This window comes from Globicephala melas, chromosome 6, assembly GCF_963455315.2.
Source record: "Globicephala melas chromosome 6, mGloMel1.2, whole genome shotgun sequence".
NCBI lineage: Eukaryota > Metazoa > Chordata > Mammalia > Artiodactyla > Delphinidae > Globicephala > Globicephala melas.
In genome coordinates, this window is record NC_083319.1 from 34,161,861 (window position 1) to 34,183,776 (window position 21,916).

Consider the following 21,916-nt stretch of genomic DNA (forward strand, 5'->3'; position numbering starts at 1 on the left):
CATGGTAAGCACTGTGAGGGTTAGAAGACCTATAACACATAGTCCTTGCCCACTAGGAGTTTAATCTAGTCTCGTGGGGGAATAAAACAGAAAACAAATAATTACAAAAGAAAATAGTAATGCTAGTGCCACTTGAATTAGAAGATACAACAGAGGGAATGCTCACTTTTTTGCTGGAGTGACCCGAAAAAATTACACATGAGTGGAGCCTTGAAAGATGGAGAGGATTTGTAATATAGGTGAGGATAGCAGCATTGTTGTATGTGACAGAGAGAAGGGTGAATTAAAGACATGTTCAAGAGAACTGCATGCAATCTACGGTTAATGCAGGGTCCATGTGGAATAGCAGGCTAGCAGGCTGAAAATTATTGTATTATTGGAGTTGTATGGAATTTTGCTTGCCTAACTAAGACGTATATTATTTACTTAGGTAATGGGGAGCTAAGTAAGACTTTTGAACAAAGAGATGGCAGTTTTAGTATTTCAGGAATATTTATCTGGTGATAATGGTCAGGATTAACTGAAAATGATGAGAGACTGGGGACAGGAGTAGAAACTATTCTGGGCAGGAACATGTCTGAAAATCTTCCCTGGTAAGATGTCACGGAAAAGCCCGAACGAACTTTTTGGCCAGCCCAATATTTTTAGGGGAAGAGGTTTGTTTTCAGTTTTCCTTCTGTTATTACAGAGGACTCAAAATAAAGGAGATTTCTGCAAATGGTTCAGCAAGGGCACAAGTATGCAAGCTCTCCATATAGGCACTGTGCTAGGTACTAGGCTAGAGTGAAGAACACGACAGGATCCCAGTCTCTCAAGCATTCATGGTGTAGAACAGTGGTTCTTAACCCTCACCATATATTAGAACCACTGGGGAAAATTTCAAAATCACAGTTGCCCAGGCACCTCCCCAGGGATTCTGATTCACCTATCTAGGGTGACATCAAGACATATTTATATTTTACATTGTTTTTTGCTCTAAATAATTTTTGAGGAATAATTTTAGAATTATATAAAAGTTGTAAAGGTAGTACAGAAGTTCCTATATAGCTCTCACCCAGTTTACCATAATGTTAAGATCTCATATAACCACGGTCCATTTATCAAAACTTAAACTAAAATTGTTATATTACCATTAACTAAACTACAGATATTATTGGGATTTCATTAGTTTTTCTGCTAATGTCTTTTTTCTGCTTCTGGATCCAATCTAGGCTACAACATTGCATTTGGAGCAGTGGTCCCCAACCTTTTTGGCACCAGGGATGGGTTTCATGGAAGACAATTTTTCCACGGAGGGTGGAAAGGTAATGGGAGCAATGGTTCAGGAGGTAATGGGAGCAATGGTGAGTGATGGGGAGCTGCAGATGAAGCTTCACTGGCTCGCCTGCCCACTGCTCACCTCCTGCTGTGCGGCCTGGTTCCCAACAGGCTGAGGACCAGTACCGATCCATGGCCTGGGGGTTGGGGACCCCTGATTTAGAGTATTTTAATGGCTCTCCAGATGATTCTAATGTGCAGCTAGGGTCGAGGACCACTGGTATGGTGGGAGGTTACAATGCTATTTCCCTCCTGTTTGCCACACCCTCTCCCACAATAAAATTTCCCCCCTCAGCATATATTAATTGAACAATGATTACTCATATCCCATTGTATTACTCAAGTAACAGTAGATATTGAGGACAGCACACCATATGATAGTCCCTTACATCTGGATGGCACTTCAGAACTTGTACTTTCAAATACACTTTTTAAAATTTGATCTGCACAAGAATCTTTGAAATAGGCTGGGCAGTGATTATCATTCCCATTTTACAGATGAGGGAATAACTGCAGAGAGGATGGGTACTCACCCAAAGTCTCACCTAACTTCCTCAGTGTTCTTTGTGATGGTTTTCAATCTTTGGAAATCTTGTCTCAATTTTACCTGCCAGGATGGGTCAAGATTAGAGAAAAAAAGAGTAAACTGAAACCTCAAGTTCTAAAAGTGTTTCATTAAGATGAATCTTACGAGATTTGCATATGTACAATGTACAGGGGCACAAAGGTGAAAGAGATAAGGAAGTAGATGATATGAAGAAATATAGTACATTAGAGGAAGAGGGGTCTTCTCTTTCTACCTTTTAGGACCCTTTCTGCTTGCCTTCTTATCCCACTCCCTATATAGACATACAAACTCTGCTTTCTAACTATTCTCATTCAAACACAAGTGTGTATCTAAAAATGTTCCAGTTTTCTTCTTGGCTTAGAACCTTGATGTCATAGAATTAAAGTTTTGCAAGAATCCATCTAGCCCTACTTTGTGCTACCCTCCACTTGTGGGTAGAATAGTTGTTCTTTAAAATCCATGAATCTTATGATATTAAATCTAATATGATGTGTGAGAAGATCCAAAGCTTTAATTGATATTCAAAGGGATTCTTCACTCAGATGAAAGATTAAGAATCATTACACTGAGAAGTGTTTCTCAAAGTGTAGACAGATGACCACCTGCCTTGAATCATTTGGGGTTTTTTTAAGGCAGATTCCTAGGTCCTAGCTCCAGAGAAAGGGTTGTCTCATAAACTAAAAATAATCGTATATAATGGTTATTTATACAATCATATATACTCTAGACAGGATAATAGAAATTTCAAATCATATAATGAAAGGGCTACATATTTAAGTTCCTGTTTTCCATAAAGAGAAATTTTTCCTTTAAATGAAGTAGCAATCTACTTCATCAGTGTCTCCAATTCTGCTTTGCATTTCAGAACTTGTCACACTTGGTAATATATTTTTGGTGTGATTATCATTATATATGTTATCTTAAGCCAGGAGGGAAAATACCTCATTTTCTACAGGAGTCTGTCCACAAATTAAGCAAGACTATCACTTTTAGCAACACCCCCATCTAGTGGCAATTTGCAGCTATTACGGCCTCAGTTTTACAACGTGTATAGTAGCTCAGTGTTTCTCAAACTTGTTCTTGTTTCATCAGCTGCCCAGAATTGTTCCCTCCTCGAAAAAGAATAATGGTATTCTTTTCCAAATTTTCACGTGGAAAGAAACTATCAGAGAACACGTAGGTGTATGAATTTTATCAATTTTTAAGGTTTTTGTTTTAAAACCTACAATCTTCTCTATTTTTCTCATGATTTTAAATACACTGACAGGCTACTGTTGGTTAAATTTAAACATGTTTTAGCTGCAGAAATTCTCTCACACATAACCTGCAATAAATTGAAATGCATACACTTTTGAACACTTCCTTTTCTCATGTATAAATTAAAATGTTTGCTGAATTTTGCAAAATGTCAAAACAAAAACCCATAATCTTCTCTTTAAATCTTTGGCTCCTTATGATGGTTACTTTCTGCTAGTGGTCTGTTAGTTCATGACAAATGAACAGGTTTAGGAACAGCTTTTCATGGTTGTTGAATCTTTTCAATCTGTGGAGTTTTACGGTTTTGAATAATTTATTTTTCAGGCAGTATGTCCCCCCTCTCCCCATGAAGCAACAGGATAAAATGCTCAGAAGTAGAATTATATATACAGAGGAACTTGATAAATACACAGGTGAGAGATGACGTTACAAGTAAGTGGGTAAAAGGCCAGGCTAGCTGTGCAGGGATAATTGGTCATCGCATGGGATGAAAACTGACTCTTGTTGGCCCTCAACTTTTTAGAGCTGCCCAGAAACAACGACTACAATTCCCTCAATGTGTATGGCATGTTGACTCAGTTTCATTCTCGCTTCATTTCTCGTGAGATATGGAGCACAAGGAACAGTCCCCACTTCTTACCCGTTAATTTGGTGTGGGGCTACCCATCCATTAGATTTGAAATAAAGTTTACTTGGGGTTCCTTTCTGACAAAACATCGTTTTTCTTGTGGAAAAATGGGAGCATACAGAGAAGTATAAATGACCATCTGTGTATTCCCACCATTCAAGAAGAATTAACGTTTAATAACATCCGATCATCTTGCTATGTGCTAATTGTATATGCATATTCTTTTTATTTAAAAATTAGCGTCATGCACTGGATATGTAGGTTGCTTATTATTTCGAGAGAGACATCTTTATGCATAAATCTTCATCGACGTGCCCCCCTTGGAAAGGGTGGTAACTTGGAGCTTCTGACTGCCCTGGAAAGGCGGGCAACTGCAAGGGGTCCGCGCGATACAGCAGACACACGTTCAGAAGCAGAACGAGGGATCCAGGCCCTAATCGCCACCTAGCGGTGGCCTCCGGCTCCGCCCGCCGCGCACCGCACTTCTCCTGCACTGCGCAGGCGCCATGCATGGAGACCGGAAGCGGAAGGCTTGAACGCGTTGGGTGGGCACCTGTGAGACCACTAGCCATGCGCGACTTGGAGGAGACCGGCCCTCGACCCACAGCGACCTCGTGCGGGTGCGTGAAGCCGGCTCTGGAGACAGGTAACTTATAAGAGGCTGAAGGTTCCGCACTCCGAAGAGCCCTAAGTGCAGGGAGCCGACTTCACTGCAGGGAGGGACGGCAAATGCGAGACCTAGAATGGACGTGGGTCGTTTTTCCTGGTTATTGGAAGGCACGGGTCATGTGCTTAGGAGACCACGTGATGTGTCTTAGGCGAGCGGGATGACATCATCTCTCCTGTTCTGTTCTTGGTAGCTAAGGTGGCCTGGTCTTGGCAGAACAGCCACGTGCAGTGTAGCAGCCTTTGTCTTGGGGAGTTCTCACCCATAAATGAGAGATAGGATATATACATCAGGTGTTCCGCCGATTCGGGATTAATGCCACAAGAGAAGCAACCTGTGCTGCAGGAAGTGTAGGAAATAGTTTTAAACTGGGCATTGAAAGATGGCATGCGTTTGTTTCTCTTTATTTTCACCCCTATTTTTAGAATAGGGGTGAATATATTAACTTTAGAAATCCGAGGAAGCAAATGGAAAAAAAGATGAAAGTAGTTGGCCATTACCCAGAGAAAACCACTGTTAACATCTTGGTGTCTACTTTCCATAATAGTTTCAGTGCCTACATATTAGAAACATGAGGTGATATGCGACACCATTGTTTTATAACTTCAAAAAAAACTTGAGGACTTCCCTGGTGGCGCAGTGGTTAAGAATCCACCTGCCAGTGCAGGGGACACGGGTTCGAGCCCTGGTCCTGGAAGATTCCTACATGTTGCAGAGCAGCTAAGCCCGTGCACCGCAACTACTGAGCCTGCGCTCTAGAGCCTGCGAGCCACAACTACTGAAGCCCTCGCGCCTAGAGCCCATGCTCCGCAGCAAGAGAAGCCACCGCAATGAGAAGCCTGTGCACCGCAATGAAGAGTTGCCCCCACTCACAGCAGCGAAGACCCAATGCAGCCAAAATTAAATAAATAAATTTAAAAGAATAAAACAAAACTTTGATTTGAATCCCAGCTCTACATTTATTAAAAACAAAACAAAACTTAAGATTCATGAAAATCTTTCCATGGCAATTAATAATGTTAATTTTGAGAAGTTGCACACTATTTTGTTTTATAGATGTGCTCTTATTTAACCAGTTCCCTATTGTTGGGCATTTAGGTTATTGCTGGTTTTCATTGTTCTAAATGAAAGTTTTGAAACTAAAATCTTTGTGTATGTTCTAAATGTTTAACTTGAATTTCTAAAAGGTATTGTTATGTGGTCAACGGTTGTGCCTGTTAAAAAAAAATTGTTGCATACTGCCAGATTGTAGGTCTGATAGTTTTTTAAAAATTAATTAATTATTTATATTTTGGGCTGCTTTGGGTCTTTGTTGTTGCACGTGGGCTTTCTCTAGTTGTGGCGAGTGGGCTACTCTTTGTTGTGGTGTGTGGACTTCTCGTTGCGATGGCTTCTCTTGTTGCAGAGCACAGGCTCTAGGCACGTGGGCTTCAGTAGTTGTGTCATGCAGGCTCAGTAGTTGTGGCACATGGGCTTAGTTGCTCTGCAGCATGTGGGATCTTCCCGGACCAGGGCTGGAGCCCGTGCCCCTGCATTGGCAGGCAGATTCTTAATCACTGAACCACCAGGGAAGCCCCAGGTCTGATATTTTGACAGGCAGGAAAGAGCAGGGCTCAGAGGTCTACAGAGCATGGGGTCCGGGAGCTGTAAGTCAGAAGTGTTGGATGGGGGACTTCCCTGGTGGCCCATTGGTTAAGACTCTGTGGTCCCAGTGCAGGGGGCCAGGGTTCGATCCCTGGCCAGGGACTAGATCCCGCATGCATGCCGTGACTAAGATCCCGCACATGGCAACAAAGATCCCGCATGTGGCAACAAAGCTCCCACATGCCACAACTAAGACACGGCACAGCCAAATAATAAATAAATAAATAAACAAACACAAGGAAGAGTAGCCCCCGCTCGCTGCAGCTAGAGAAAAGCCTGTGCGCAGCAACGAAGACCCAACCTAGCCAAAAATAAATAAATAAATAAATTTAAATAAATAAATAATAAAAATTAAAAAAAAGAAATATGACATCTGTTAATAGTGGGAAACAAAAAGTTTAGAGAGTAGCGAGACATAAGGAACTCAGAATCCGGAGGACTGGTGTAGTGTGTTTTCAGGAGGGGAGGGACTGGCAGAGGGAAGACAAATTATAACAAGGGTAATTTAATAGTCTGGGCAAGAGGTGAAAAGGACCTGGACATTTCTGTCTGCACAAGACTTGTTGATAAGACTTGTGTACAGAAAGCCTCTGCGTTAATAACTTGTGGGTTTTTTTAAATTATATGGTTAGTACAGTTGTAATATTGTTAAATTGAGGGAAAAGCCTGTGTAAGGGCTTTAAAAATCTCTCCTTGCTGAGCACCTTCTGTTGTACTAGGTACTTTACATATTTTAGTCATCTTTCCAAGATAGGATGATTATCCTTGTTTTATAGCTGAGAAAACTGGATTTAGAGAGGTAGGCAGTTTTGCCCAAGGTCACACAGCTAGTGTTACGGCCCTGTGTTGTTTTTGTCCTTTTTCTCTTTTCATACCAGCCATAGGCCCCAGGGAAACTTCTCCCTCTTTCCATGTGGTTCTCATGCCAGTACTACTCTGGCATACCTGTGCTCTCCCTATTCTGCATGTATGTAAGGCAGTTTGATTTAATTGTTGATTTACTTGTCCACTCTGTCAATGTACTGCACACGTTGATGGTGAGAACTGGTTCTTGTTTATGCCTGTTCCCAGGCACTCAGCACAGTGCTTACCAAATGGTAGGTGCTTAATGTTTTCTTTTTGTTTGTTTTTTGAGATATGAGGCAAGAGGAAGAAGATCAGAATTCCCTTGGGTGGACGTTCTCAGGCCTCCACTTCAAGGAGAGCATTCAAGCAGAATTTATATTTGGAAATTATTGAGCATTTATATTTCATAGCATTTAATATCCCAAGAACCGGGGCACAGAGAATAAATAAGTTCCAGACGTATTAGAATATGGTTAAGTTCCGACGTTTATTAGATGGATAGTTGATATGTTGAGAGTGGTCCCAAACATTTGAGAGTGACATAGCTGAGGGACTCCTTCCAATGTAGCTCGTTCAGTTCATTGCTTACCCAGTATTATCTTGCTTATGTTCTTATAGAGGTGAACAAACAGGGTTGGAATAAATCTAATTGGTTACAACTTATATTTATCATAGCATACGTATAGCCTGTGAAAAACAGGTATAGACTGATTCAATGAAGTGATAGCTCAAGTTAGTTATAAACTTGTAGACCCCCAATCAGATAGTCAAAGGCAAAAGACTTTGATCATTACTACAGATAAGACATTTCCCATGATATTGAAGCATATTGTGAGTTTCTCTCAATCAACTGTTAACTCCACTGTGAAAAGAGTTCTTGTTTTGTATTTTTCCCCCAAACTTAGCACAATGTCTGGCAATTGTAGACACTTGGAAAGTGTTTGTTAAATAAAACAGAACATAACTGACTAGGGTAGGAGCCCTTTTTGGCCATTTTTCTTCATGATATTTTTATGAACACCAGAGAATTGTTTGACTTCAGTTCCTTCATCTTTAAGATGTTTACTATATCAATTCCACAGAGCATAGGTGAAGGTTTAAAAAAAAGAGTGCCTGTAAATGTAGTTGGAAAAAAATGTAAAGTCATCAAAAACGTACGCAGTGTCGATGGATCTTAGAATCGTAATATTGAGAGAGAGAAAGCAAGTCTGAGAAGATACCAGTTTTTATAGAACTCAAAGACAAAATAAATGAAACGTTGTTTAAGCATGCATATGCATGTGATAAAATCATATTTAAGAAAAGAAATGAATGATAAAGACCACATTCAGGCTCTTGTTCAGGCACATTCAGGGGAAAGGTAGGGAGAGAGGCAACATAAAAAGATGCAAGTTGTTGGTAAAGCACTAGTTTTTGGGCTGGGTGGTGGTACACAGGATTTCATTTTAACATTATGCTTTATTATATATATGTTGCATGTAATATTTTATATGTATCACGTAATTTAGTTTTTATAAGTGAAAAGTCACGAAAGGTGCTATGAAGGACAGGCCTATAGTCTCACTGCCCACCTGTGCTGATAGGATAGATTTAATGGAAACTGGAAATAAAATGAGGTTCTAGAATGTCTTTATATCATCTCTTAAAAGAAGCTAATACAGCCTTCATGAAATGTGGAAAAAAAAGTTATCTATAAATTCAAAATGCTAGTTGCAGATACCTACTTTAAACCTATATTGATGTTGCCTGGCCAGTTTTTTCTTCTTTTGAGTTACTGGTTTAAAACATTTTAAAAATGATCTGTGATTATTGTAAAATTTTCAAATATTATAGAAATTACAGAGTTGAATAGAAAAATAATCCAACAATCCCTCCACCAGTTTTTTTTTTTAACTCACGGTTCCATCTTTATTACTTCTAACAAAAGATACTAGGATGATACTTTTGTCTCTTCCTTGGTATTTGTCTACTGTATTAACTTCGACCATCCCAATAGAAGAATGTGCCAATAAATTATTGATGACTTTTTACTGTTGCCTGTATGGTGCAGTGATACCAATATCAGAGGGATTACAACCAGCCTAAACAGAAAAGGACACAGTTTAAAGTCTCCACCAGTTTTAACCAATGTTAAAATTTTGGTGAATATCCTTCTAGATAGCTTTCTAGACATACATATGTACATGTTTAGTTAGGTAAATACATAAAATTTTCATAAATAGGATTATGTTACACACATTCTTCTTTCACTTTTTCACTTTCCATTTTAATCAGTTTAGACTTACATAATCCTTTTCTCCATGTAGCATGAATTTTTAAAGTACCTATCCTCTTGTAGGCAAGTACTGGACAATGAGAACGTAGCAATCAGTAAGACAGAAAAACTCCTGCCCACATGGAGTTTACATTCTAGTGGGGCAGAGAGCTGCTGGAGCAAGCCTAACCTGAAATCTATACTGCCTCTAGATATTTTAGTACTGTGATCCCATACACTCCCTTTATTGCTTAATTAAACTAGTTTTTTTCGTGTGTTCTGTTGTTTTCAATTGAAAGCATTTTAACCTATATACAGTCTCTGTCTCCTTATCTTTCATTATTCTTTGCCTTGTAGTTTCATACTCCAGCCAATCAAAATGGCTTGTTCCCTGCTTATGCTATAAAATTTCTCATTTAACTTTGTGCAGCTTATTCCCTCTGTTTGAAATACCCTCTTAGCCCTAACCAAGGTCACATAACATAGTAATGGTTGCATAGCATTTGAATTATAGTCATAGTAGTTCTTCTAAAAATGAATTTTTCCTTTCATTCTTTGTTTCTTAGACCAATACTCTTTCCAGTTTATTATCTAAAGGGATGTATTGATAACAATGATATATGTAATGATAAGGATATTTATATGTATTTTTGAATGCTATAAGAATCTTATTTTATAGTTGTATAACATCTAATAGATTTTAAAACTATGAAATCGATGCATTAAAGAAAACATGTCTTCCTACATCTTTACTTGACCTTTTCATTAATGATTTCTTATCTAATTTTCTTCTGTAGGGAATCTTTTAACTGAGCCAATTGGTTACTTGGAATCCTGTTTCTCGGCCAAGAATGGTACTCCAAGGCAGCCATCCATTTGTAGCCATTCACGGGCTTGTTTGAGGATTAGAAAAAGCATCTTTAATAATCCTGAACATTCCTTGATGGGCTTAGAACAGTTTTCTCATGTTTGGTAAGTTGTTTTATAGTTAGAAATGGTACTTTGGACCATAACTTGCCCTTGAGTAAAGTACTCCAGTTGGAGGCAACCCTGGAGACTGCCATCCAGACCACCCTTGTCTATTGCATGGGATTTTTGTACTATATTCATGCATGTGATTGTCTGCATAACTTGGACACCCTCGGGGAAGCTTGGGATCCACTGAGGGGCACATTCCATCTGCAGTTGGTTCCAGTTTTGTTGAATGACTTCTGTTGAGCTGAAATCTGTAGACCTTCTCGATTCTGTCCGTGGGTCATTATTCTGTCCTCTAGACCACGGGTCAGCAAGCTATGGCCTGTGGACCAAACCCATCGCATCTTCTGTTTTTGTAAGTAAGTTTATGGGAACATAACCACGTGCATTCATTTATGTGTTGGCCGTGGCTGCTTTTGTGTTACAACAGCAGAGTTGAATTATTTATAGCAGAGACTCGTTGACCTGCAAACCCTAAAATATTTACCGCCTGGTCCTTTACAGAAAAGGTTTGTGGACCCTGCTCTAGACCCATGAAATATTGTTTATTCAGGTACTTGACAAAAGCCTGTTAAGGTCCTAGCATGTGCCAGTCATTGTGTTACGGGCAGTGGATATAGAGATAAGACTGTCTTCTTTCAAAAAACGGGAATGATATTACTCTTTTTTCCCCCACTGATTATATTTTAGTACCATTAGAAGCATTCTTTCTATTTTAATTTGTGGGGAATTAAAGTTTTTTTTCTCGCTCAAATCATTATGATAGATTGACTGTGTTCTTTTCTTACTCAGTGGTTTGGTTTATTTTCAATAGGATTTTGTTTGTTTTTCACAAAAATGGTCATTTGAGCTGTAAGGCAAAAGTGCAGCCTCCTAGGCTGAATGGTGTGAAGACTGGCGTTTTCTCTACAAGGAGCCCACATCGTCCCAATGCGATAGGACTGACCCTAGCCAAACTGGAAAAGGTCGAAGGTAATTTGTACTTTTACCACTTTTTCCTTAACCAAAAGAAGTCTTATAAAATCAACATAGTATTCAGCACTGGCTGTTATTGAGACAAGTACCAATGGTGTTAGCCCCTGTGAACCACCAGACATTGAGGAAAATGAAACGATTAAAAGAATGTCAGCATTGAAACACTTTGGAATAAGCTCTCATAGGATGCTCAGAGTTAGTTTATATCATTATATTTATCAGAAGTTATTAAATTATTTAAAAGTAACTCTTAAGATTTTATAATCATTAAATTAGTAACCAAATTTTTTCTGACTTGGAATGCAGTAAATATAAAATGATCTAAAAATTACTGGACCCTCTCAAAATTTAACGCACAGTAACTGGTTGCACATGCATATATGGTCAGCACATTTGACCACAGTGTGGTAGATCATTTCTTCCTTGCAGCCCTGAGGAAATGAACGTGCATCGTGGCTGCAGTGCCGCTGTCCACTGTGATGTGAGGCAGAGGGTCTGGGATGAATACACCATAGGTTGAACATTTGTCAGATTGTGGGAGAACCTGTGTAGAATACCAGATTTAACTACGTGTTCATATATAAACGTGTTACTGAGCCGTTCATTTCTGAAAGCCTCCCATTCTTGAATCCCTTGGACCTGATCAGCACATTTGGGTGTGCTGGGTAACACACAACTTGGGTAACAGTACTGGAACGTTTTATGGTCGTTCGTGCAACCCACACGTATTTTCTGAGCACTGAATATGTGCCAACCATTGTTCTAGGTGCTGGGGATATAGTGGCAAGCAGATTAGATAAAAATCCCAGCCCTGCAGAGGATCTTAGCATTCTAATGGGGAAGATCAAATCAGAAAGGTGAAAGGCAAACACAGTAGCGCTGTAGACACTCTTATAAATAAGCGTTATGAGGATGACTAGTGCTTGTGTGGTGCTTTGCAGTTTATAAAGAGTGTTCATGTATGGTATCTCACAGTGGCTCATGGGCTTGATAAGGTAGCAGTCTCCATGTTATGGATGAGGGCACTGAGGCTCTTTGATGTTTGATAATTTACCGAATAGCATCCAGCCAGGGGGTTGTCTGACTTCAAATCCCATGAACTCTCACCTGTGCCCCAGTGCTTTTCTTTCTTTTGCAGACATTATTAGGCATAATCCATCACTTAGAAAGTCCAAAATCTTCTTTCCAAAGTTCCAGGTTCATTCACAATAAGCATGTTTTAGAAATCAGATTCCTTTGTTAGTCATGTTTTTCTCAAATGGAGATAGGATCAAATGTGATCACATGCAGTTTTTGATTCTCACTGGGCCAGTTTTCCAAGGATCAAGTTAGTAGACTTTGCCCCAGTAGAAGGAACTGAACAGCAGCTGTATAAGTGGGACAACAGGGGACCTTTCCTTAATACTTGGTAATGGTGACTTATGTTCTGTTTAATTTTTTTTTTTTTTTTGACTGGATTGGGTCTTTGTTGCTGTGCGCGGGCTTTCTGTAGTTGTGATGAGTGGGGTTTCTCATTGCCTCTCGTGTTGTGGAGCACGGGCTCTAGGCACGCTGGCTTCAGTAGTTGCAGCACATGGGCTCAGTAGTTGCGGCACGTGGGCTCTAGAGCGTGTGGGCTTCAGTAGTTGTGGCGTGTGGGCTCAGTAGTTGTGGCATATGGGCTCTAGGGCACGTGGGCTTCAGTAGTTGGGGCGCATGGGCTCAGTAGTTATGGCTTGTGGGTTCTAGAGTGTAGGCTCAGTAGTTGTGGCACACAGACTTGGTTGCTCAGCAGCATGTGGGATCTTCCCGGACCAGGGATCAAACCCATGTCCCCTGCATTGGCAGGCGGGTTCTTAACCACTGCGCCACAGGGAAGTGCCCTGTTTAATTATTCAGTGGAGTATTAGATTCCTATTGCTGTGTAACAAATTACCATGCACTATCAGTTTAAACAGCACACATTTATTATGTGTTTAAAACATTACAATGTTTCTATAGGTTAGGAGTATGGGCACAGCTTAGCTGGGTCCTCACTTAAGAGTCTCACCAAGCTGCAGTGAAGTGGAATGAGTTCTTTTCTGGAGGTTTGACTGTAGAAGAATCCATTTCCAAGCCCTCTCTGGTCATAGGCAGAATTCACTTCCTTGCAGTTGTGGTTCTGAGGGTCCTGGCCTCTTGCTGGTTGTTGGCTGATGGCTGCTCCCAGCTCCTAGAGGTGGCCCCCAGTGCCTAGAGACCTCTCGCAGTGCCTTGCCACACAGGCTTTCCCAGCAAGGCAGCTTGCTTCTTCAAGCCCACAGGGGGAGTCTCTCAAGTGAACCTGCCAGCAAACACAGGAGTCTTAGATAACATAGCGTAGTCACTGAAGTGATATCAAGTCATACTCAAGAAGAGGGGATTATACACCAGGAGGTGACATCATGGGGCCACCTTAGACTCTGTTTGACACGTTGGAAACCATCATCAGTCCCACAGAGATATATTGAGGACTCTGATGTGTCTGGAACAGAGTTAGAAGCCCCCAGTGATGCAAAGGTGAGATGGCCCCACCTAGTGCTCGAGGACCTAATTACTGTCTAGGGGGAGAGACTCTAAGCAGGTCATTGCTAGACCATGTGACGAGGGCTTCAGGAGAGGTTCGGGCACAGGTACCTCTGTGGAACCCAGAGGAAAGAATGCTTATGTCTGGAAGAGCCAGAAAGGCTCTGTAAAGGAGGTGTTTCGTGAGAGCCTTGAAGAGCAAGTAGGAGTTTGACAGAGAAAGAAGAGAATGGGTTTCTAGGTAGAAAGAAAACTGTATGTTGGCACCAGGTATAAGAGGGCCTGGTGCATAAGAGAATTGTGAGTAAGCTTGGTGGGCTTTAAGCAGATGTTGTTGATTCTCCAGTTGTTTGCACTGTTCTTCATTGTTAATATTTCTAAGAGGATGTTTTTCACATTACAGGTGGAGCCATATACCTTTCTGGAATTGACATGATTCATGGCACACCTGTACTAGACATAAAGCCCTACATAGCTGATTATGACTCGCCACAAAATTTGATTGAGCCTTTAGGGGACGTTAATTTACAGAATAACCAATGTAAACCAAAAACCGTGTCCCAGTGTGACGGCAAGACTGATAACTGTGACCAACAGCTCTCAGGGTACGAGGAACCACAGCTCTACAGTTGTACTAAGGAGAAACCTAAATGTCCTGAAGATAGAACTTCAGGAGAAAACAACGCAAAACACGACAACTCAGCAAAAATCCAGCAAAGCTCACCTGAGCCCAGGGAAAGAGCAGCAGATTTGGGTGAAGAATCAGGAAGTGGTCCGAGTCCTGGGGTAGCAGAAGAGCAAAGTGGCCCATGTTGCCTGGAGAAGAGCATTTCAGAGGAACAAGCAGACAGCAGGCTGAGGAGAGGGGAAGCAGCGGTGGTCGCACAAGGACACAGCACGGAGATGCCGCCCGAGGCTCTTCTCTGCCCTTCCAGGGCAGCTGGTGCAGCCCACCGCAGTGCGGTCCCCACCTGGGTGAGAGAGGCTCCCGTGGCCACCTTGGGAGTCCGGTTTACTCCTCATGCGGAGATGGACCTTGAGCACCTCAGCTCAGGTGAACCAGGTACTTTCCATTTCTTGTTTCTGAATGAGAGATGAGCTTTTACTTGGAGGTTTAGGCAAACTTGCTATTTCTGAGGGCAGTTTTTTTTTTTTTTTTTTTTTTCGGTACGCAGGTCTCTCACTGTTGAGGCCTCTCCCGTTGCGGAGCATAGGCTCCGGACGCGCAGACTCAGCAGCCATGGCTCACGGGCCTAGCCACTCCGTGGCATGTGGGATCTTCCTGGACCGGGGCACGAACCCGCGTCCCCTGCATCGGCAGGCGGACCCCCAGCCACTGTGCCACCAGGGAAACCCTGAGGGCAGTTTTATATAGAGTATTTGTGATTATGACTTGTAAAGAAACGTAGACATATAAAATCATACTTGGGCAACGTCATCATCTGATGGCTTTCAATCAACAACTGTTTGTTCAGCACAGTGAGTGCCAGGCACTCAGTCAAGTGTTCACTGAAAACGGCTGCTGCCCAGGAATTGGGCCTCTTGTTTGCGTGTGGCAGTAGCTCTTGGAGTTCTCAAACAGGGTTCGGAAGCTAAATTGTGCTTGCTCTGTACCTGTGTAGATCGAGCTTTTTCATCTGTTTCACTATCTGAGTAGAGAAATGTCTCATCTTGTTTCACCTATTGGGTGATGGATAGCTCGACCTCTGTCACAGAGCCCAGGAGTAAGAAGGAAAGAGTGTCTTAGCACAGAAATTGTCCCCATAAAGTCCCAGCACTAGAGGCACGCACTTCACTGCAGAAGAGAGAGGCCACAGGGCTTTTAACTTGGAGCCTGTTTACTCTAATACATGGTTGTTAAAAAACATTGTTATCTGGTTTTTCCAGCCCACAAGCAGATTCCAAGCAGCTGTCCAGAGTGAAGGAGGCCCATTAAAAAGTGGGTGCGGTAATTCCTGTAAGAAGTAGCCAGTTAGTTGCCAAGGAGATGTCAGATTTCACCTGCCCCTGGATGGTTGTTCTACTCATTCTTTCCTAAGGCTTTATGTTTAAACAGAACATTTGATTTTTAAATCAATCTCTTTATTTTCAAAGTTTTGTTTATGAAAGTTGTTTCATCACAGTGTACAGTTCATGGGAAGAGGAAGGTCAGTTTTTTTTTTTTTTGTGGGGAGTGGGGTGCGTCCCATACCGCTTGTGGGATCTTAGTTCACCGCCCAGGGACTGAACCCTCGCCCTCAGCAGTGAAAGCATGGAGTCGTCGCCACTGGACCGCCAGGGGAATCCCCAAGTTGTGTTCTTCTTATTGCAGGTATTGGTCAGGCTTCATTTAACTATTTTCAGTCAGCGGAGGAAGCAAGGTGTGCCATCGAGGCTGTGCTGTCAGCCGACCCTCGGTCTGTGTATCGACGGAAACTCTGCCAGGATCGTCTTTTCTACTTTACAGTAGACACAGCACATGTCACGTGCTGGTTTGGTGATGGCTTTGCAGAGGTCTTAAGGATCAAGCCAGCTTCTGAGCCTGTTCAGATGGGTGACCCTGCGGAGTCCTTGGTGCCTCTGGGATCGTGAGTAGCCTCCGTCGAGTCTTTAAGGCAGCCTAATTGACTTCGGTGTGGCTGTTGGATTTTCTGTACAAGCTAATGATGTGCCTTCTTTGCAGAAAGAAGCAACGCTTTGTGATCTCACTGCTTTGATTGATTTGGGTTGTTCAGAATATTTATTTGAAAAACATGTATTTTAATAAACTAAGAGATAAAGAATTTGGAGAAATCGCCATATCATGATCGTTTTTGATCAGTTAATATTGAAGAATCCAAAGGTGATGCTTTATCACTGTTTTCTGAAAGAAGTCAATTCTTCTTGGCACTTGATAAAACTAACTGGGCAGAAGCTGGGTGGATGTGTTGAACAATTCATGTTGGTTTTTTTGTCTGAAAAAGCCTGACCTCTCTGTTTTATTCTAAATCAAACTGAGTTATGGTATCTTAAGAAACTTAACAAATCAAAACCAAGTAGTTATAAAGATCTTTAGAGATTAAACCCCTGTGTTTCAGAGACTTTGCCATACACTCACGCATGCACACACGCACACACACGTATGTGTAATATTTAATCCTGATTCCAAAATTAGAGACGCTAAGGTTTCTTTGGATGCCTTTGTATCAGAAAAGAAAGTCACTCTGAGAAGTCCAAGAAAATAACTTAATTACTGGTTTATTTCTTGTTTATTCTATGACTGTTTACTGAGAACTATTGTGAGTTAGGTTTTGGTGATAGAATGAAATGAACAGGATGCAATTCTTGTTGCAGGTCATAGTTGTGGAGGAAGAAGACACAAACACATTGTTGTATTACAGTTAGATAGAGTAATTAAGTCCATACATGATTCCTGTGTAAGCACCACACGGGAAGCAGTTGTAAGAATGTATTGCCTATAGGTGACTTTAAAGATGTGATCCCAGATAACTGAAGGTTTATGATCAGTGTAACCAAATTAGGCACCTGTCAACATGACGTAGGCTTTCCTAATTGCAACTGTAGATCTTAATAGCTGCTTGATCATGGTTTTGAAATGAGCCCTGCTGCCTGTGGATACTTGCACAGAGTCATTTGTGGCTGATGACACTGCACTCCTGAAACAAACTGGGTTTTATTTGAGTTTACTTAGAACCTCTTGGGGAGGTATATTTAATTTGACTTTTAAAAGCTTTTTATTTCTAGATAATTACAGATTCATAGGAAGTTGCAAAAAATAGGGCAAAGGTCCCGTGTACCCTTTACCTAGCTTCTTCCCATGGTAACATCTTACATAACTATGGTAAGGAAGTTGACATTGGTACAATCCACCCTTTTGGATTTTGAATTCTTTTCTCTTAAAATTACTTTGAGACTGAGTCAGGTCTTGAAGCACAAAATGTTGATATTTAATATGGAAAAAATAACTCTTAGGATCATACCAACTGGCTTTCTAGCAAGAGGACTGTTCTGTTGTTTGGGGTTTTAATATACATTCTCAGGATTTTAAAACTAAAATCCTGAATATAATCCAGCTTAGTTCTCTGCCAGCTCACCAGTCTTTTCATTATACCCAGTGTTTGGCCCTCTCCCCCTGCTTAAACCCCTTGGTGATGACCCTTCATGCCTGCCCTGTGTAGCTCATTATTAAAGTGTTCTTCCTTTGTATGAGATCAGATCTGTTCTCTGATAACTCCACCCTCTGGCCAGGCCACATAGGGTAAAGCTGATCAGGCTTCCATGTTTTCTTCAGCTGTTTCTCATATAACGTGTTCTTGAGTCTCACCCCACCCTCAATCCTTGAGTCCCCCATGTGAGCTTTTGTCTCTAGGCAAGTGTCATATTGTGAGGAAATTTGTATCTCTGGGTTACGAACTTCCATCCCTCAGCAAGATTAATCATTTGAAGTAAATCTACTATTCCTTTTCATCTTGGAAACTTTTTCAAAAGAAAGGGACACAAATGACATCTACCTTAGAGTTTAGCCTTTGCTTTTTGGTGCCTGTTTGGGGAGCCCTGATAGCTGATTATTTTCACTAGCTTGGAGATAAACTCCAGGAGTTCAAGCTGTTTAGGTAATTCTGGCTTTCAGCCCACCTGCCCCAGCTTTCCAGAACAGTCACTTCCACAAGAAACGCTGATACTTGTCAGTCACATATAGGAAGAGATTAGAAGGATGAGTGCCATTTATTACATTTTAAAATTGTATCCTGGCTTAAGGAGGGGGATGGATTATTCCAGCATGCGGAGGCTGTGCACAACCGGGTAGACTCATTAGCTAAACCCATGAGCTCTTGTTGGTAGTTTTCTTTTTATGATACAGTCCCAAAGGAGGCAGATGAGGACTCAGTAATAATGAAATGTGCATCAGTTACTGAACTTTTAGCACATCCTGGGCACTGGGCTACATGCTCTCCCTACATTGACCAGAGGTTAAGCAACGTGTTCAGGCTCACAGAGCTGGTCAGCCAAGCATCGAGGATTTCAGCCCACCCGCCTGGTCCCAGAGTTGGCTCCCTTCTTAGCTTGGCGCTCCTGCCTCCCCCAGTGCAGGTGCAGACGCTCAGCCAACCATGCTGCTTTATTTGAAGCAACTCCATATGCTTCATAAGCACAGGATGCTTCACTTAGAGTGATGCTGATGGAAATCTAATCACTAAACGAAGAACAGGGAGAGGAATAAGGGCAGAGATGTCCATTCCCACTAGATCTGCTTGGAACCTCCTGGGAAGCAGCATGGGAGATGTAGAGAGCACTGAGGCTGGCCTCAGAAAGTTCAAGCACTCTTTCTGCTCTGACCTGTGCTTGCTGTGTGCCCGTGGGCGAGTCACTGAGCCCATCTCCACCTCCGTGACCTTACAGAGTTGTTGTTACAAGGATAATGCCTGGGAAAGTATTTTCTAAACTCTTCCATGGTCTGTAACTTAGGTCATTTTTTTTATTGTGCCTGTCGTCATCAACACCCTTTCTCTGTCACTCTGCTCTGGCTTACCTGGCTGGACAAGCAGACTCAGGAGAATCAAGGGGTCCCTAAAATCCAGTGTATGGAAGGTCTTGTTTTATTATCATTACAGAATTTTTTTTAAAAAAAGAACTTCTTTTAGCAAGTTATAGGACGTTTTACTAAGGGAGCTGTCACAAAGTGCCCCACCTTAAGGACCCAGTTGACATTTTGCCACCTGCCCCCGCCCCCCGGCTTTCCCTCCTGAGGTTGCACATGTACCAGGAACCGCCTTCACTGCCCATGCACACAGCTCCCAGCTCAGTCCCTTTCTCACGCACGATCCTCTTTAGGACCCTTTCTCTCTCACCTTCTTTCCTGATTCCAGCCCAGATATTTCAGGGTAAGTCTGCATTTCTTTTATTTATTTAGCTTTTTTTTTTTTTTACATTTCTTTTATAAGAAAATAGAATTAATCATGATGTGAAATTATTAAGGTAAGTTCTACCTCTGTGACGGAGAAGAGACAAGTTGTAAGGATTAAAAAAGCTCAATGAAATATAATAGGGATTTTTGGTCATTGCTAAAAATAAGGTTCCTCATCTGGGTAGCCACCAAACGACTCTCCAGCATCCTCTCTGATCTGCTCTCTGCCCCCTCTCTGCCTCTGTGGGTTCCAGGAAGTGGGACTCACAGAGGGCTCAAGGTTTAGGTCAGTGCATGTGACTGTGAGTGACAAGCACAAGAAAAGCCTTTCCAGTACCCACAGTGACAGCAGGGGGTGGGGGGCAAAAACTCAGCGGTACTCTCTTTTCTGATGGAGGGTGCTACTTGGCCTACGAACTCAAGCCACACAGACCAATCAACTTTGAGTCAATGTATGTTTATGTTGTGCTGACAAAAACGGTAGGGTTGGATGTAATGCAGGGTTTCCTACTTTTTCTACTTTGTAGATAACTTGAGAAGTCTATTCAGATTCTTCACTAATGCTTCATGCAGTTCAAGATGTGTAAAACTTTTTTATTCAGTGTTAACTAATTTTATTTTTAAAAATCACCACATGCTAAACACTGAAGAAGTCGAATAATTCTTCACAGTGGTATAGACGTTATAGTTTACAAAGCCATTTAAAATACGTTGACTCATGTGGTATCTTAGCAACATTTTGGGTGGATTTTGCTTCTGGGCACTAAGCTGGGAACCTAACCGCTATTTAGAACAGGGCTCAGCAGACTATAGTCTGAAGGCCAAGTTTGGCCCACAGCCTGTTTTTGTGTCACCTAGGAGCTAAGATTGGTTTTTATATTTTTAAAAGATTGTAAACAAAAGCAAACAGCCCCCAAAGCTGAACCAGTGACAGAATATGGCATGCAAAGCTGAAGATTTTACCATCTGGCCCTTTACAGAAGACGTTTATGGACCCTGATTTAGAACATTATTTCTCTGAAAAGGTGTTGTGAGTTCCAGAAAGCTTATTTATAAAATAGGTTTTTGGGTTATTGCATGCTTTTAAGTCATGGACTCTCTAAATCCTTTTGAAAGGATTTAGTCATGTAGCCATGTGAGAAAGCTCACCAATACAACATAAATAGTAAAGTATGTGTTATAATGTTCTATTCATACATGTCAAATGAAGTTATACAAATCCATGTTTATACATATGTAGAAGACTTCTAGAAGGATAAATACAAGTATGCTAACAATGGTTGCTTGGGGGTGGGGGCATGTTCTCTGGGGGCTTATTGGGGAAGGGAACTTTTCACTTTATTCTCTTCAGTATGCTGTGGATTTTTTTTCTAATCATGAGCACATGTTATTTTTATAGGTGGAACATAAGGAGAGTTAAATGTCCTAACTTGAGTAAGTTCGATTTATATAAATATGTAACTTTGTCCTCGCGCCCCCACCCCCCCAATCTGGTAAATATAGTTAAAGATATGTTTTCCTGGAGCATCACCTGTGGATCACAAAAACAGAAATCACCCAGGTCACACATCAGCTGTGGAGCTGAGCCAGTTTGGAGCAGGTAAACTGGCTGGGCCTGGGCAGCTTGTCCCCAAGGATGCACTGACTTTTTCTCTTCTTCCCAGACAGGGTTTTGGATAAGGCATTGGGCCTCCAGGCAGAAGACAGGCGCCTGTGCGGGATGGTGTTGCTGGTAGAGGGCTGAGCTGCTGAGAGCACCTTAGCTCCGTACTTGCCAAACCTGTGCAGTTCGTCCAGGCTAGACAAAGGGATGGGTCTCTGCTTGCAGGATCATTTCACTCGTCAGCTCCTCCCACTGGGTCTCTGTCTGCTTGCATTTAGTGAGCTCACAGGCCATTTGACTGCTGGGGATTGCTCTCCCTGGATCCCCAGGGCTGGCCCTTACCCACTGTCACAATGGGAGCTCTGAGCTCAGTCAGCAGGAAAGGAGAGGCTCAGAGCTGGGGATCGACTATTCCCACTGGGTCAGGGGACTGTGCTGAGATGGAGGTGGGGCAGACTAGGAAGAAGGGCAGGCTGGCACGGTCACAGGTGGCAGAGCTGAGCTTGCGTCGGCGGTGGAGTAGGGCTGTCAACAGATTGGAGGCTCAGGCTCTGCCTGGGTTGGGGAGGAGTCAAGGTCAGAGAACTGGCAGAGCCAAGGCAGGACCGAGTCCCAGAGGGGTTAGGCTGGTTATCCAGGGACCTCAGGGACTTCAAGTCAGGGACCCCCTCATATCGGAGCTGGAGATTTCTCTTCCTTAGTTCTTTGCCCAGTATCCTGTCTTTGCCAAGATAAAAGGTCACATTCAAAGATACCGTCAATCTAGGAGGACAAC

The 21,916-nt window shown here is 42.0% G+C and overlaps 1 protein-coding gene across 1 annotated transcript; it reads left to right on the forward strand.

Annotated features, from left to right (window-relative positions):
* Positions 1 to 149: 149 nt before the first annotated feature.
* Positions 150 to 16,987, forward strand: TRMO (tRNA methyltransferase O). Its single transcript, XM_030829802.2, has 7 exons — positions 150 to 1,304; positions 3,467 to 3,555; positions 4,011 to 4,416; positions 9,979 to 10,153; positions 10,971 to 11,128; positions 14,058 to 14,717; positions 15,966 to 16,987. The coding sequence occupies exons 3-7, from the start codon at positions 4,281 to 4,283 to the stop codon at positions 16,223 to 16,225; spliced, it is 1,389 nt and encodes a 462-aa protein (XP_030685662.2). The 5' UTR covers positions 150 to 1,304; positions 3,467 to 3,555; positions 4,011 to 4,280; the 3' UTR covers positions 16,226 to 16,987.
* Positions 16,988 to 21,916: the final 4,929 nt, after the last annotated feature.

Excerpts from the sequence above, each read along its gene's own strand:
- TRMO (XM_030829802.2), top strand. The coding sequence starts at position 4,281 with ATGGAGACCGGAAGCGGAAGGCTTGAACGCGTTGGGTGGGCACCTGTG. Across the intron at positions 10,154-10,970 it reads GAACAGTTTTCTCATGTTTG|GATTTTGTTTGTTTTTCACA; the intron begins GTAAGTTGTTTT and ends TATTTTCAATAG. Across the intron at positions 11,129-14,057 it reads CAAACTGGAAAAGGTCGAAG|GTGGAGCCATATACCTTTCT; the intron begins GTAATTTGTACT and ends TTCACATTACAG.